This window comes from Typopeltis vanoorti, chromosome 14 (genome assembly GCF_054136105.1).
Source record: "Typopeltis vanoorti isolate ZY-2024b chromosome 14, IOZ_Tvanoo_1.0, whole genome shotgun sequence".
NCBI lineage: Eukaryota > Metazoa > Arthropoda > Arachnida > Uropygi > Thelyphonidae > Typopeltis > Typopeltis vanoorti.
Genome location: NC_143562.1, coordinates 88,893,593 through 88,908,103, shown reverse-complemented (window position 1 = coordinate 88,908,103; position 14,511 = coordinate 88,893,593). Strand labels below are relative to the sequence as shown.

Below are 14,511 nucleotides of genomic sequence, written 5' to 3'. Positions count from 1 at the left end.
TACGCTTCTTTCTCTAGCTTTGATTCAGAGAAGGCAACTAATTACTGACAACGAATGCTTCGGGAAATAACCAATTATGAACACTGAAGAGTCTAAGAACTAAGAAAGTGGAAAATTGAGACAAATTTCAGAATGGTTTAAGACTGAAAAATCCAAATATACACCAAGTTAATTTTCTCTAGCTACCAGAAGACGGAATTTAAAAAACTACCTTGGAAATGGAAAGTGAGATAGATATAATAATTATTGCAAGTGTCGCAAGATCAGTTTAGAACAAGTAAAAAATCGTGCAGTTTTTTTTTTTGCTTTTGGAGAGAGAACACTTTTAAATTAAATCTACAGTTAAAGCTCATTCTATTCGCATTTACATAATACACAAAAAATGTTTACGAAGGTTTTGAAACTAATTTATTGTAGCATACACAGGAACAGTACCCAAAATAGGACAGGATGCTCTACAACCTATACTTTCCTCTACGCAAATACTTCGTGTGTTCACGTTCCAGGAAAACTGCGTACTGAGCAGAATATTGAACATTAATATTAACCCCGATTCAAGGTTAATATTAACTAAAATTTAATCCTGAATCCGAAACCGACGTAGCGACAAAAACTGTTGCTAAACTAGAGACAGCCGCTCCAGTGAATGGTGGCGCTGATGTATTCAGCTACTGGATGCATTACCTCGTACGTCACCGTTACAGGAAAACATGCTTGGATTTAAATGGATTCGGGTGTCAGATATAAACGTCCAGATCGCTTATTAAATTTCTGATTAATATCCCAGAATGCGTGCATTTTGAGACCGCTATTATGATGCAATATAATCAGCACTCCGGACTAAGTTTACATAACACCTACATAACCTGCTTTATTTGCGAACTTATCTTAAATTCGCAAGCATATCAAATTGTCACGTTGTGTTTCATTAATATTTAAGTATTTCGATAACTGTTTGGAAGGAAAAATTATTTTTAAGATAAATGTGCGTAAAACGGTCCACAGAGCAGAAAGATTTGGAAATTTCTTAGCCCATCTTGGGTGGGCTAAGAAATTAGAAATTAATAAGAAATTAGCCCACCCAAGGTGGGCTAACTCACTACACCAAATGTACTATAGGTTTATAGAAGCCTTTCGTGGGTTTGGGGTCACATAACAGGTTAAAACCCCTATTATATTGGATGCTATTACATTCTAGGATCTTGAAATGCGTATTAAGACATAAATTTCACATGTTTTCCTTTTTTAGATCAATAATTAAGAACTGCAAGTTCAGAATTAGATAATACTAAATTTTTGCTTATTATCCGCCTTCCACCAGGAGATTTAAATCCATCAATTGTGGCAAGCGGCATAAACGCTCCAGAATTACTTAACTGCTTTATCAAATGTGTTCCGGGAAAGTTTTATGTTTTGTGGGAGGAGACACATTAGAACTCACTTTATCTTTTTTTTTTTTTTTTTAAGATAAGAAAAAAGCGATATACGCCCACTAAACGAATGAAAAATTATCCAATTATATCAAAACGATCAGAGGGTACATAAGAGTATTGGGTAAGAAAGTAATTAAACCAACCTTTAGTTAAAGTTCTAAATATATTTCATATGTCAACAAATGCACTCATTCCAAGAGTTCTGTGCGATCGATCACCGATAATAACAAGAAAAGTTACTTAGTCTTCCAACGAAGATTCTTTAGACAAGCAAATGACTGCAATTTGCTGAAAATAGCTACAATAAGAACCTTTTTAAGCGAGTAGAGGTTCAACTTAAGTTAACGATGCCTTATAATTTCAGTAGAAAGATATTTCACTTCCCAAGTTTCTTGAATCTTTTGATATGCAAGAAATCAAATACAGGTCGCCGAGAACATTACCATAATCATCATCTTCTATAGATAAGGATATTACCGAAATTCTTTATCAGGTAGTTTCTATGGCAACTATTCGACGTTGTCAATAGCAACGAATGTTGGAGTGTTGATAGGATGTGATTAATTTAAGTGATTAAGACTGTTTGGAGATTAATATCAGTATAGAAACTATCGCACTACTTTTCTTGCGTTTTCGATGCTAGTTGTGCATGTCCGGTTGCCAGGAGATCGCGTGTATGTTTCCAACCCTTTCTCCACGGAGAACTTGGATGTTCTTGCAATTTTTAGCTGGACGTTTGCCAACTTATTCTCTAAAACAGGAAGGATAAGCATCAGAGTCACAGAAGGAAATGCTTGTGTACCTACCATCGTGAAGAGGATCGATCGAGTGGATCATTAACTGCAGAAGGCCATGCCGAAACTTGCTGCCTGCATGAAGAATAGGGGTGCTCATTCGCCTCTTCGACAAATGCTGTATAAGAAAGAATAAAAACTTTATAAGCACATATCAAATGGATGAAAATTATATCGCTTACTACATAATTATAAGGCAATTTGTTTAGGAAGCATGGAATAACCAGTTATAATATGTCCAGTACTCACTTCTCAATAGTTAATGCAACAGGTTTAACGTATACTACGAAATGAAAATGTGAAGTCTTGATCTATCCCCCCCCCCCATAATCGGATGGATTTCATTTAACCTTATTCCAAGTTCATTAACGTAAGCATAGCAACAGCGCAACACTCAAAAGCGAGAAACTTATCGATGGCAAGCAACCTTCACGAAGGTGTTTTCCTACAAATCATTTAAACAAAAGGTGAAAGTGTTGAAGCTCGTGTGCAACCTTCATACATGAACAAGTGTTGAACACTAACTTTCTAGTTACAAAAAAATGGTATGAAACAGAATTTAAATTCAATCAAGATGTTTTTAAAAGTACAAGTCTTTGATATAAATAATACTTTTAAAAACATCTTGATTGAATTTAAATTCTGTTTCATACCATTTTTTGTAATCCTGACAAATACTGACAAAGATGAATTGGTGCTGATAACGGTACCTGTGAGGATATTGACACCCAATCATAAAGTAGAGAAAGTGAAGCACGGAAAATTAAATATACTAAAATGGATCAGGGTCTAGCGACAGTTGAAAAACACTGTTTACGAAAACAGAACACTTGTATAAAAATTCTGATGTCACAAGACTTCCGGAATGCTCGTGATTGTTGGGCAAGATATATTGAAAAAAAAAAAAGATAACATATGTGATAAATCCAGCGAAATGAATCCTATGGAGCACAAAGTTTCAGCTTTAAGTTGTCATGCAGTACTGTGACGTGGGAGATACTCTCTATGGCTAATTTACAGACTTTCTACCACCTATTTATTAACAACGGCAATTGAAAAAGCTCCGTCCTTTGATTTGGAATGGGTGTCCTAAACGTTGGTCACTGTGAACATCATCCAATCCTTGATGAAATGCTGATATCCATGGTGGGAATGTCCTATCCGAATAAAAAAAAAGATTTTCCCATTATTCTTCCAGTTAGATATCTCTCTAGCAATGAATTTTTACTTTATTTATTGCAGTTCAAGCAAACGTTGTTTGAATAACTTCGTCTTCAATTCGACCCTTGTTGGTCTGATCTACTTATCAGCATTTAATCTACTCAGCTTGGATTTTTATCCACGAGCGTTTTTCGTTTTAAGCAGGGTCTCACGAGGGCCAACTTACTCATTTCATCCATGCTCTCCACTTGTTTTACTGTGTTTTGAGTGAATGAAAAAAACTCCTTACACAGTTATGAGCATTCACTCTCAGTAATTTTCTTTCTCATCCTTTGTCGCCCAACACAAAGCTTTCCTCATTATTCCAAGAAAGTAAGTCGAACGAATTCTAATGTTTAGTAATAGTAAACACTTCAATTCGTAGCACTGGCCGAGAAAAACAATTCTAATCGAAATAGGTGCTATGAAAGACAACTAAAATAATCGTTAGCTTAGTTAAAAACTTAATTCTTATAAATTAAGTTCATCCAACTATAAGGTAGCGCCGAATATCTTAAAACATCATGAATTAAAGCCAAGGAAGACGAAGCATTGTCTAGGATTTGGGGGGGGGGGGTGAGAGTTAACTCCCAAAATGGTAGAAGTACACCAAGAGTGTTCAAGTCACAGTTGCAAAATAATTTAATTGTGAATGGTCAGCATTTTGCAGTGGTTCACAAATATCTCTAATGGCATTAAAATTCCAATGGCTCGTCATTACAGAACCTTTTTCATCTCTCGCTTTACATTTAGCTCTTATATTGGATGATAAAGTACCATACGTTTCTATTTTTGCGTTTTTTCCTCCTTTGTGCAATTGATCCACTGTAACAAGAGAAATGCATTAAATGATATATGAACAGAGCACACGACCCTTTCTTTTCTGAACACACACACACATGCATTTATCCGTCTACCACCGAATCAGAGCACGCAATACAAACGGTTACCGCCATTTTCTTTCACATAAACGAACAAAAGATACAAATGTACACTCCAAAAACGATCTGTTTGTGTTCCAATTATCTACTTTTCTGAAGAATGACACATACACAGACAGAATAACAATTTATGTTTTCAATTCCGATCACAATGTTTGACCAATGCATGCCATCTTGGAGCAGGTATGTCAAATGCAGGAATCTGAACTAAAAACGACTATTTACTGAAGGGCAGGGTGACCACTCAGCAAAAATATTTCGTACTAACTTATGCAGGAAAAAAGTACTAAATTTTTATTTGCTTTCGTTTCATTCACTCTATTCAGGGCATTTTACGGTATTATTACCTTATTATTATAGATGAACTCAATGTAAAACCGCTAAATTAACACACGTATAACAAATATGAAAAGAAAAAACGTCAAACTCACCTCACTGTAGTCATCTATGAATCCAAGAGCTGCTGTTGTCAATCATCATAACAGAAGTCCCAAGTGTAACTCTAGTACTTCACATGTCAAATTACCATATAATTTTTAGTCTCATTTTAGTGTTTAAAATAATGTAACATTAAATTTTCAGTTATTTATTATGCTATTTGCATATATACAGGATTCCCCACCCACAAAAAGAAAAACACTGGCAGTATTTTTTTTTTTATCAGATTTTGATAAATTAATTAATTCTTCAGAAATAGTAAAATCTGTAGCTGATGAATGTTTCAATTTTCCTTTTGTCAAAAGGAGTCCATTCATCAAAGGAGTTTTTTTTTTTTGAGATTTCATTGCGCGAATCTACAGCCAAAGCATTTTTTTTTTTTTATAAGATAGTTACATTTAGTGCGTTCACACTGCATTTTCTTAGCAATTTCACTATCAGGAGGAATTGTTTTCAATAGAGTTGGAAGAGTATCCATAAGCCACAAAAGCAGATTGTGTTTGGCATCCAGGGCCGTTCCGTGGGTTTGCGCTGCAGGAGTGCAAATTTTTGTGTCCCCCCCCCCTTTCCATTAAAAATTAAAGGATCCCGAAGTACAATAACACTTTACGAATCATTTTATTATACTGAGCATTAAGAGGAATGTACATTAAAATAAAGAAAAAACACAAATAGTAAAAAAAAACTTATTTTTATATAATAAACCAACATACTCCTATAATGTAACATGGAACATGACAAGAAAAGAGTCTCAGAATAATTCAGCGTACAATAGAACGTAGGATTTGTAACATCGGCAAAATGGAACATGTTAGAAACACGGAACTAAGAAAGAGATCAGGCATAAAAGATGTGGTAACTGCAGTACATGAAAGCAGGATGAGATAGGCAGGTCACATAGCCAGACTCAGGAATAACAGATAGACATAGAATATTCAACTGGCAACAAGAATAAAGAGAAAACCAGGAAGACCACCTACAAGATGAGAAGATCCGCTAGTGAAATCTATGGGGATAACATGGAAGAGAGAGGCTCAAGCTCGAGATCGTTGGAGGCATTTTTGTGACCTGCACTCATGGAGAAATCCTAAGTGAAACACAGGTCCATCAAGAAGAAAACAAGAAATTCCTAGAATGTTTGTTCACTGTGCTGAGAGCAGTGTTTAAAGTAAGTTGTGTTGAAGCTCGTACCATTTATTTAAATACCCAGCGACTCAGCCCCTCATTGAAATATCTCATATTCGAAGGTGACAAATATGCACAAACAGTTCAGTGTATTATTCATTCCCAATTTTTTTTATGAACGTGTTCGATTATATCTCCCCTAAATTGCGTCGCTTGGGTTCTTTGCATCCCTGTACGGAAGGGGGTGTCTGCATCGTATGGACATAATCTTAATTCTGTCTCTTTAATTTATTTTTCTGACTGCTATTCGGAACTGGATTTAAACAAGGTGAGCATCTTTTAGATTCTAAATTCTGCTAGTATTTTGGGGTGTCTGCATAACGAATCAATAGACATTTGCTACCATTAATGCTTATATCACAAAATTTACAATAAGCAGTGTGTTCTTTACTTTTACCTGAATAAATCCAGGATTTAAGAAAGGGTTTTGGTTTTTAAAAAAGGGAAGTGGTTTCTTGTGAGTGGGAAGGGCTGGCATTGAGATCTTCACTTTCAATGGCTCGTTTGTGTACTTTACTGACTCATGTCAGTAAAGTACACTTTACTGACTACACATTTTCTCCTGAGATTTAGAATCAAATTTAAACTTAGAACGTTTTTCTTGTCACTTGTCCATGTTTAAAAGTAAAATCTAAATAATAATATTTTCTATGAAGAATTAAACAAGTTTTTGTTAATAAAATTAATAAAAGCACTGGGCTTCTTATAACGCGCGAGAAGTGTTTGAACAACGAAGAATATATTTTCATTGGCTAATGCCGGTCGGATTGCCTCAGTACGGGATCGTGGGGGAGGGAGAAGACTAGCGAACAGTGAGAGGGGTAGGAAAAAAAGAGAAATCATATTCTTGTGTCACTGAATGTGACATATGGGGAGGCGGGAGAAGAGAAAAATATTCAACTCATATGTCTAATTCTCATGTTATTATTATTATTATTCGGAAGGGGGAAAAGTACTAGATCTGTTGGTGAACGTACTAGAACACTAAAAATTTATAAAACGTACTAGATCTAGTACACAAGTACTAGATGTGGTCACTCTGCTGAAGGGCCAAAATGACGTAAAATCTTGTTCACGACTATTGTTGAAACGTTGCAGTATACATATTGCGCATGCGTTGAGAGAGCATGAACAAACACGTTTCTATGAAATTTAGTCTGCATAAATTAGTTTAGAAATTTTTTTTTTTTTTTTTAAACCGTTTGTCGCCTATACTATGTGAAGATCCGTGAGGCATAAAAGATTTGCCACAGTGCTATTATTCCTGGCTCGTTTCGTTCAGAAACCCGTGGCATCTCTGACATACAAGTTGAGTTCTCAGCGAACTTTAATATCGTTCGCTTCATAATGTTTCCACTTGTTCGATTAAATGGAATCGACGCGTGGCTGCACCAAACTTTGGCTTAGTTTTTATTCCTTCTTAAATTCTATTTCTTTCTTCATAGAGAAATCTCAGACAATATTAAAAGTTATGCTTCGCCGTGTCCAAGCATATGTAAATCTGAGGATGTAAGTTTTTTTAAATTAAAATTTTTCAAGCAATAATTTAATCGATTATCATTTAAAACCGATGAAAAATGAAAACAAAAGTAAAAGCAGAGTTCTATGAAAGTACCATGACCTTTATACAAGAAAAATATTTTATAATTCGCATTACAAATGCTTAGTGACAAGAAGAAGTATTTGCTTTTGACATTTGTCTATTTTCATCAATTAGAATGAATAAAATGAAACTTATACAAAGCTAAAATGTGCGGGACCAGCCACCATCTAAACTGTGAACCAACTCATCAAATAATAACGAACTGGCATGGCTGATGGAAGAGTTAAATAGACAAAAAAAAAAAAAAAAAAGTTCTTCAATAAAATCACTGATAGCGACAGCAACGGTAAATGATTTTTGTCCGAGTGTTGATCAACTGACTAGCGGCAGAACCATTTAGGTAAGCTCAGTTAAATCCGTGGGCTAAGAAGTGGAGAAAATAACTAATAGGGATCTCAATCATTGGGTAGCAAGAATTTACGGGCACTTACCAATATTTGATATTTACGTTGGTGCATTGTTTATATCAATTGTGATTTATGTTTATATTCTAAAAAAAAAACCAGGATTCATGATTTATGATCCAGTTATCAGCTTTGATCAGCGTGATGTTTATTCATATATAATAACATATAACTGCATCTTTTTTTTTTTTTTTTTTATCTTTCTTCCACTAAAAAATTTAGGAAAATGAACATTTGGAAAAATCAGTTTATAGATATTCTTAATCTCTGTTGTGCATCGCAAAGTTTGTTGAACAAAAAGAATAAAACTTTTAAAGCTGACTTGGATTTGTAGTTAATGAAAGAATTGTTGATATAGGGAAGGATGAACGAGGATCAGAATTATATTTGCACTAATTAAAGATTTGAATTCTAGTGATTAAAACTACAAAAGGTTTCTATCTTGTAACCAACAAAACACTTAAAAGCTAATAGTAAAGAATTTATACCATTAATCATTTTAATTTTTATTTTCAGATGAAAAGGCACAACTCTATTGGAAGACGAATGGTAGAGAAAACTTTCACGACTGAATTCTGGGATAGATTAATCCATCGAAATATTTATTTACTATTGAGGAGAGTGCTTACATGCGAATTTCGTTTTTTTGATAACTTAATTGTTAATTCAACTCTTTTTCATACCCGTTAAGAATTTTCATAGTTAGGCGGATTTTTATTACTTGTTTTCAGATTAATGTTTTAAAAATACTCCTAAAGTTGAAAATCAATTACTTAAGCACGTGATCTTTAAATAGCTTTAAAAACTTTTAATACTAATATATATTTAAAACGTAAATTTCACGGAATAGAAAGCATTAGGTACAAAGCTTTAAGAGAGATTAAAGACTTACGCAAAATATTTCAACACAGAAAACAAAATTTGGACTTGGTTCAAAAAACAACGTGACAGAAATGTTGATTATGAAGTACAAACTCTTCTTTCATATACGCTAGTCTCTAACCTACAGCTGTACCGGATGTGGTGACAAAAACAATTTTCATAGGATCCCCACAAATCGGTTGAAAAACATCTGTTTGCATAAAATCAAACCCCCAAGACATAAGGCGCGAGCACGCAGTAGGTTATCAGATGATCTCACTCTTTATTGAAAATCGGTATATCTTTGAAACCCAGTTTAAAAAAAATGTCATTGATATTTTATGAGTTTAGTTATGCAATTCTAAATCTCCCGCCGTCCTCAAAAAAAAAAAAAAAAACTGAATATGAATGGCACGATCCGCAATCACTTCTATAGAAATCTGTCCAAATTTGGACACTCTAATAATGTTTAGCCTCAAAACTCACTTGTCCAACGTTATTTACTAGTAATGTTAAGATTTCAAGAAAATTGATGGCCATGCCCCTCGCGAATTTAGGGGTTTTGATGAAATCTCAAACAGGAATTCTTCACCAGACCTCTGTTTCAGTTTTGAATCAGATAGGATAATCTCATATTTCATTTTAGATAGATATAATCCAATAAGTTCACGATACATTAGATGAGTCTGTATATCAACCAATATATGGAGGCTCATTTATGTTAGTAGTAGGTGAAAAGTGACAAATAAACGTATAGCAAAGGTCTCCTTAATATTGCTTTTATGTACTAAATCGTTACGGTTAGGGTTTAAATATCATGCAGATAACAGTCGTTATTTGTGATAGCAATACACAATATAAGAAGATTAGTATCAAACTGAGATTTTCATGCAACATATATTGAAAATGGAATTGAAACGGGGTAAAAATTTGAAATGTGTACCACAGCATATTTTTCAAATGTTTATACTCTCTGAAGTGTTTTGCCATCTTTACAAATAAGCTGGTATGACCTATCCTTCCGAAAGAACTATAATAATGGTGAAATACCAGTCAAGAAGACTAGTTGAATTATATTACGACAAAGCCAACTCAGAGTATAACAGTGTAGTTTACATGTAAATTGCATCTGCAGGAGATTCTCACTAAAGCCCTCTCCTAGTGATAAATCACTTTTCCAGTCAGATGGAAATCGAACACTGGAAGTTTGATGCCAGTTACCGAAATGAACTAGTACAGCATCACTCATGCGTGTTAAGTTGGAAATTGCTAGATCGCATGAATCGAATGTTTCTCACATTTTTAGGTTCCTATAAACCTTTTGGAAGAGCAATATCCGCCTCCATTTTTTCTATTATCCTTCCTAGATCTCTCTTGATCTTCAATGTATATTTATCTTATTTTCATTCAGATCATTCCGGTTTTGAGAGATTTTCTCGAATGTTGCCATTATCTCAAAAACGCCGTCTTCAATGCCTATAAGCTCATCTTTCTGCGTGTGTGCAGAAGTGCAAAATAACTTCTGTTCAAATTTATCTTAGTCCAAAGCAAATTTTCACGCAACTAAAGAATCCCAACTTTAGTATTATCCTTTGTGTAAATTTGAAACATATTTTCCTAATGTTTAACATTATCAGTCATTTTTGTCTACCAACAAACACACCGCCCATCCAATCAAAACTAATCTGCTCTTCCTACTAATCTAAAGCCTATAATTTGTCTCGCACAGCCTCACTTATCCTATCAACACTATAGTTCCTTCTGTGTATGCACCCAAAGGAAACACATTCAAAAACGCCAACACGAAATGAAGTTTATACCTTTGAAGTTAACGAGAAAATGTTCAGAACTTTCAAGCAAGCTCTATAATTTATCTTTGCATGTTTCTTCGTAATTCTGGGTGCAAAGATGAGCAGTGGAGTGAAATCTGTCTGGTACTTACGTAGAAATAAACGAGACTTAAAATCACGGTGTGTTTCTAAGAATACTGTAAGCAGCTGCCTAGCAGACATGCTATTTATAAATATCATCAAAAGATAGCGTTATGAGAATTACTAATTAAGGAAACTGTAACCGACCGACTGTGAATGAAATGTTGAACAAAAACGTAGACTAATTAGCTAGCACGCTCAACGCCTTACCTGTTATTTGGAGAACCGCCAAGGATCAGATATGATAACACAAACGAGCAACAGACATGGATGCAGATGGTCTAATTATCCATCGTGAGATCATCACACCTTACTCATATAGCACGCTTTAATTGGCTTGAAAAAAGAAGCTCGTCTTTAGAATAGACCCAAAAATGGCACATTTAGTACGTACTACATGTGATGCCATAGGTTTAAACTTTTCATGGGCAATCATACTATAAGGATGATACGAAATTGAGCGCTGTTAGTTTTTGTTCCAAAAGAATAGAATGTAACCCTGACCAATATCGAATATAGTGAAGTGTTAGTTGAGTAACTGTTCTGAGAAATAAAAACGCGTTTATTCAACAATATATTAAAAAATTATTTGGTAAAAGGGTGCCAGAAACGGGTATCCCTGATCGGAACAGGATCATCGCCTGATTCACTCGCATAACATTGGATATATTAAGTTCAAATTCAACACCCACAACAGTAAATTTTAAGTATATGAAAATTTAAGCCAAAACTGCTAATGAAGTTTGTTCTGCGCATCTTGTGTATTCTCATGCCAGTAAAAAATAAATAAACTTAATAAATCTTAGCAGTATTGAACAGACTTTTTAAGTGCATTTTAACATTCGATTGCTTTACTCTGTATATATGCAGGGCATCTTCGGCCCGTGCTGATGAAGCATAGGCGTTTGAAAACATAAGCGAAAATGCGTTTGAACCATGTAAACTTAGAATTGTATAAAGGGGATGACAGTCACGACTAATAATTAAAAATGTCCTCGAATAACAAAAGATCATTAAATACAAATACACGTTAGGAAGGTTTCAACATTATGGAAGATATTCATCATGAAAAAGGTGGTTCCTCGTGACAGAATCAATTCCACGTGCAAAAATCGCTGCGTTGTCTTCGAGCTTGTAAGCGGTAAATATTTAAAAGGATTCGATAGGATCATTTTTCAAGTGTGTCCAACTTAAATCGTTACGTTATTTATACGTGACGCGGATTTTTGCAATAGGTCAGTAAATATTGATATGACCTGGATTATGTTTTGTTATTGCAAAAATGACTACTTCAGAACTAGTTATGTTGGAAACCATATTCAATAATTACTTGGCTTTGAATTTCCAATATCATTCTCCTAACTTTCTAGATATATTTCTATTTTTTGAAATAGTTTTTCACTAAGTTCCAGACGTAATCTCGTACCGTGTTCTTTGTTAAGTTCAAAGAATGTCAGGAAAAATGTCAAAGTTGGTGACAAAGGAATGCATTCAAGCCAAGCAGTAAAAGCTCAGTTAGCAAAGCTTAGTGGGATGCCGAGGACAACATTAACCTAATTAAAGGAACTGTATATACAAGAGTAGGAGAATAGTAAAGAGAACGCGACCATATATTAGGATATAATGATCTGCAGACACATGACAAGTGGTAACATTGCGTTGCATTCATTTTTCGGTAGAAGGCACGCCTTAATTACTTAATTTCTCAGACCTGTCACTGCACCAAAAAGACGATTGGAACTCATGTTCAGGGCTGTTCAAATAATTTATAAAGCACGGTTTGCCTTGGCAAAAGAAAGGGATGATAGTTCTGTACGCTCGTGTAACAAAAGGCAGTATAAAATCGAAAGTAATAAAATCTCCTGCACTTGACAGTGTAAATCTCGTTCAACTGAGAGCTGGTTTTAATAAAATATTTAATTTACTTTGAAATTTCATACGTTACTGATATTTATCAAAAAGGAATATTAGCGAAATGTACTGAAAGACAAATCAACTAAATATTGCAAAATGAAGTCGGTTTAATAAAATAGGAATTAAATCAAAGTACCAAACTATGCTACTGAATGGTATTACCCCATTTATCTGTATTCTATCACCCGGCAATAGTAAGAAGCTGGGAGATTGAATATGTTAGTGAGGAAGATAAAATAAAAATATTTAAGTATAATAGAGAATTTTATATTTGGAAAATATTATGTATATTAGTAAATTTCGTTTCCACATTTATAATATTCAATGAAATCATAACTAAAAATAAAACGGCCACGTGTTTTTATCCCCCAAATGGAGGTCGCGGAACTTCAGTGTTCACTTAATAGCAATTGGTAAGCTTGTATCCACCATCGTCATTGGCCGAAGATTGGTACGATCGCCAATAGAGCAGTCATGCATAGGTGAAAGCACACAGAATATAGCAGCCGCCATGTCGTGTTCCTAAGAGTAGCTGGCATTATTGTGTAAAAATATATGAATTTAACTGCTTATTCTCTCTCTAGAAGAAAAGGAGGCTGGTTTATTTTTAGAGTTAGGAAAAATTTAAGTTAAAAACTATCTAAAATTGAATTTTAGGTATGAACGATTTAGTAGATCACCGTTCTGGTCAGACACCTCAAATTGTTTGAGTCAATTCCATTTCTGGTGTCTACGCAGAATGACTGGATTATATAACCTTAGTACACTCATAGTAGTAAATGCACGGCAGATTTGCAACCTTTCATGGTTTAGATTGAAATGCATCTTTGGAGCATTTTTATTTATTTGGATTTCTGTTTGGTCCTGATGAGAACACATTTAGAAACAGTCAGGAGAAAAAACGCATAAATAAAAGTTTAAAATATACGAGTTTCTAGGTAATGTCTAAGTGCAATAACAAGGCAATTTAAGCAAAAGGCTGCATTCTCGTAAGCCCTCGATAAATTTCTAAATGCACACCTTGTTCGTTTACCTCGTTATAAAATTGTAATCTAGGCAAGGCCTTCTTCGTAATGCTAATTTTCAATTACCCTCATCACTGCCATTACGATTTTTCTTCCTACACGGTAATTATCATTTTTCTATTTAAAGAAAGAATTGTAAATTGCTTAGAGTAATTTTTGTGAATCAGGATTAAAATAATTACACGGATTCAAGCGTAGTGACATCATTAGCAGACTCCTGAGCAGATTAATGAAACATTGAGTGGAAGCTCCGGGTCATATGAATATTTCGGAAGATCAGGAGGGAAGTATTGCATGGATTACGTGTTCGATTTCGCTAGATGTCAGAGAAGAAAAGATGAGAACTCAATGGATTTTTATAAATCCGGAAAAATGCATACAATTCGGTGCCCAAGGCATTAGGATTAAGAATAAAATTTGTAGTACATTAATCTAGCTAATAAAAAAAATTCATGACAGCCAGACAACAAAGACGAAAATCTTCAAACGAATTAAGAACAGGAATAATGTATAGTGTTGTTGAATGTATCCAACCCTTTAAAATTTATTTGACTGCAGTGTGATGTCCTGTCGACGGATGGGATTTATAATCACTGGGAAGTTATACATTCATTAAATTTCTCCGATCAGTAGGTGATAATAGCTCAAACATATGCAGAAATGACTAACGTTAGAGATCACATGATTTCGGAGGACTTAAATAATTTTTTTTAGAAAACAGAATATTTGGTGACAGGAAGAGTTGGGTGCGATTTGGATATACCAGGAGTTTGGAAAATAAA

The 14,511-nt window shown here is 34.4% G+C and overlaps 1 protein-coding gene across 1 annotated transcript in view; it reads right to left on the bottom strand.

Annotated features, from left to right (window-relative positions):
• Positions 1-14,511, bottom strand: part of LOC150099744 (sodium/potassium/calcium exchanger Nckx30C-like) — a 144,090-nt gene that overhangs the window by 27,161 nt on the left and 102,418 nt on the right. The window contains exon 3 of the mRNA XM_090404381.1: positions 2,240-2,345. Coding sequence (XP_090260507.1) covers positions 2,240-2,345 — 106 coding nt within the window. The remainder of the gene's footprint in view (positions 1-2,239; positions 2,346-14,511) is intronic.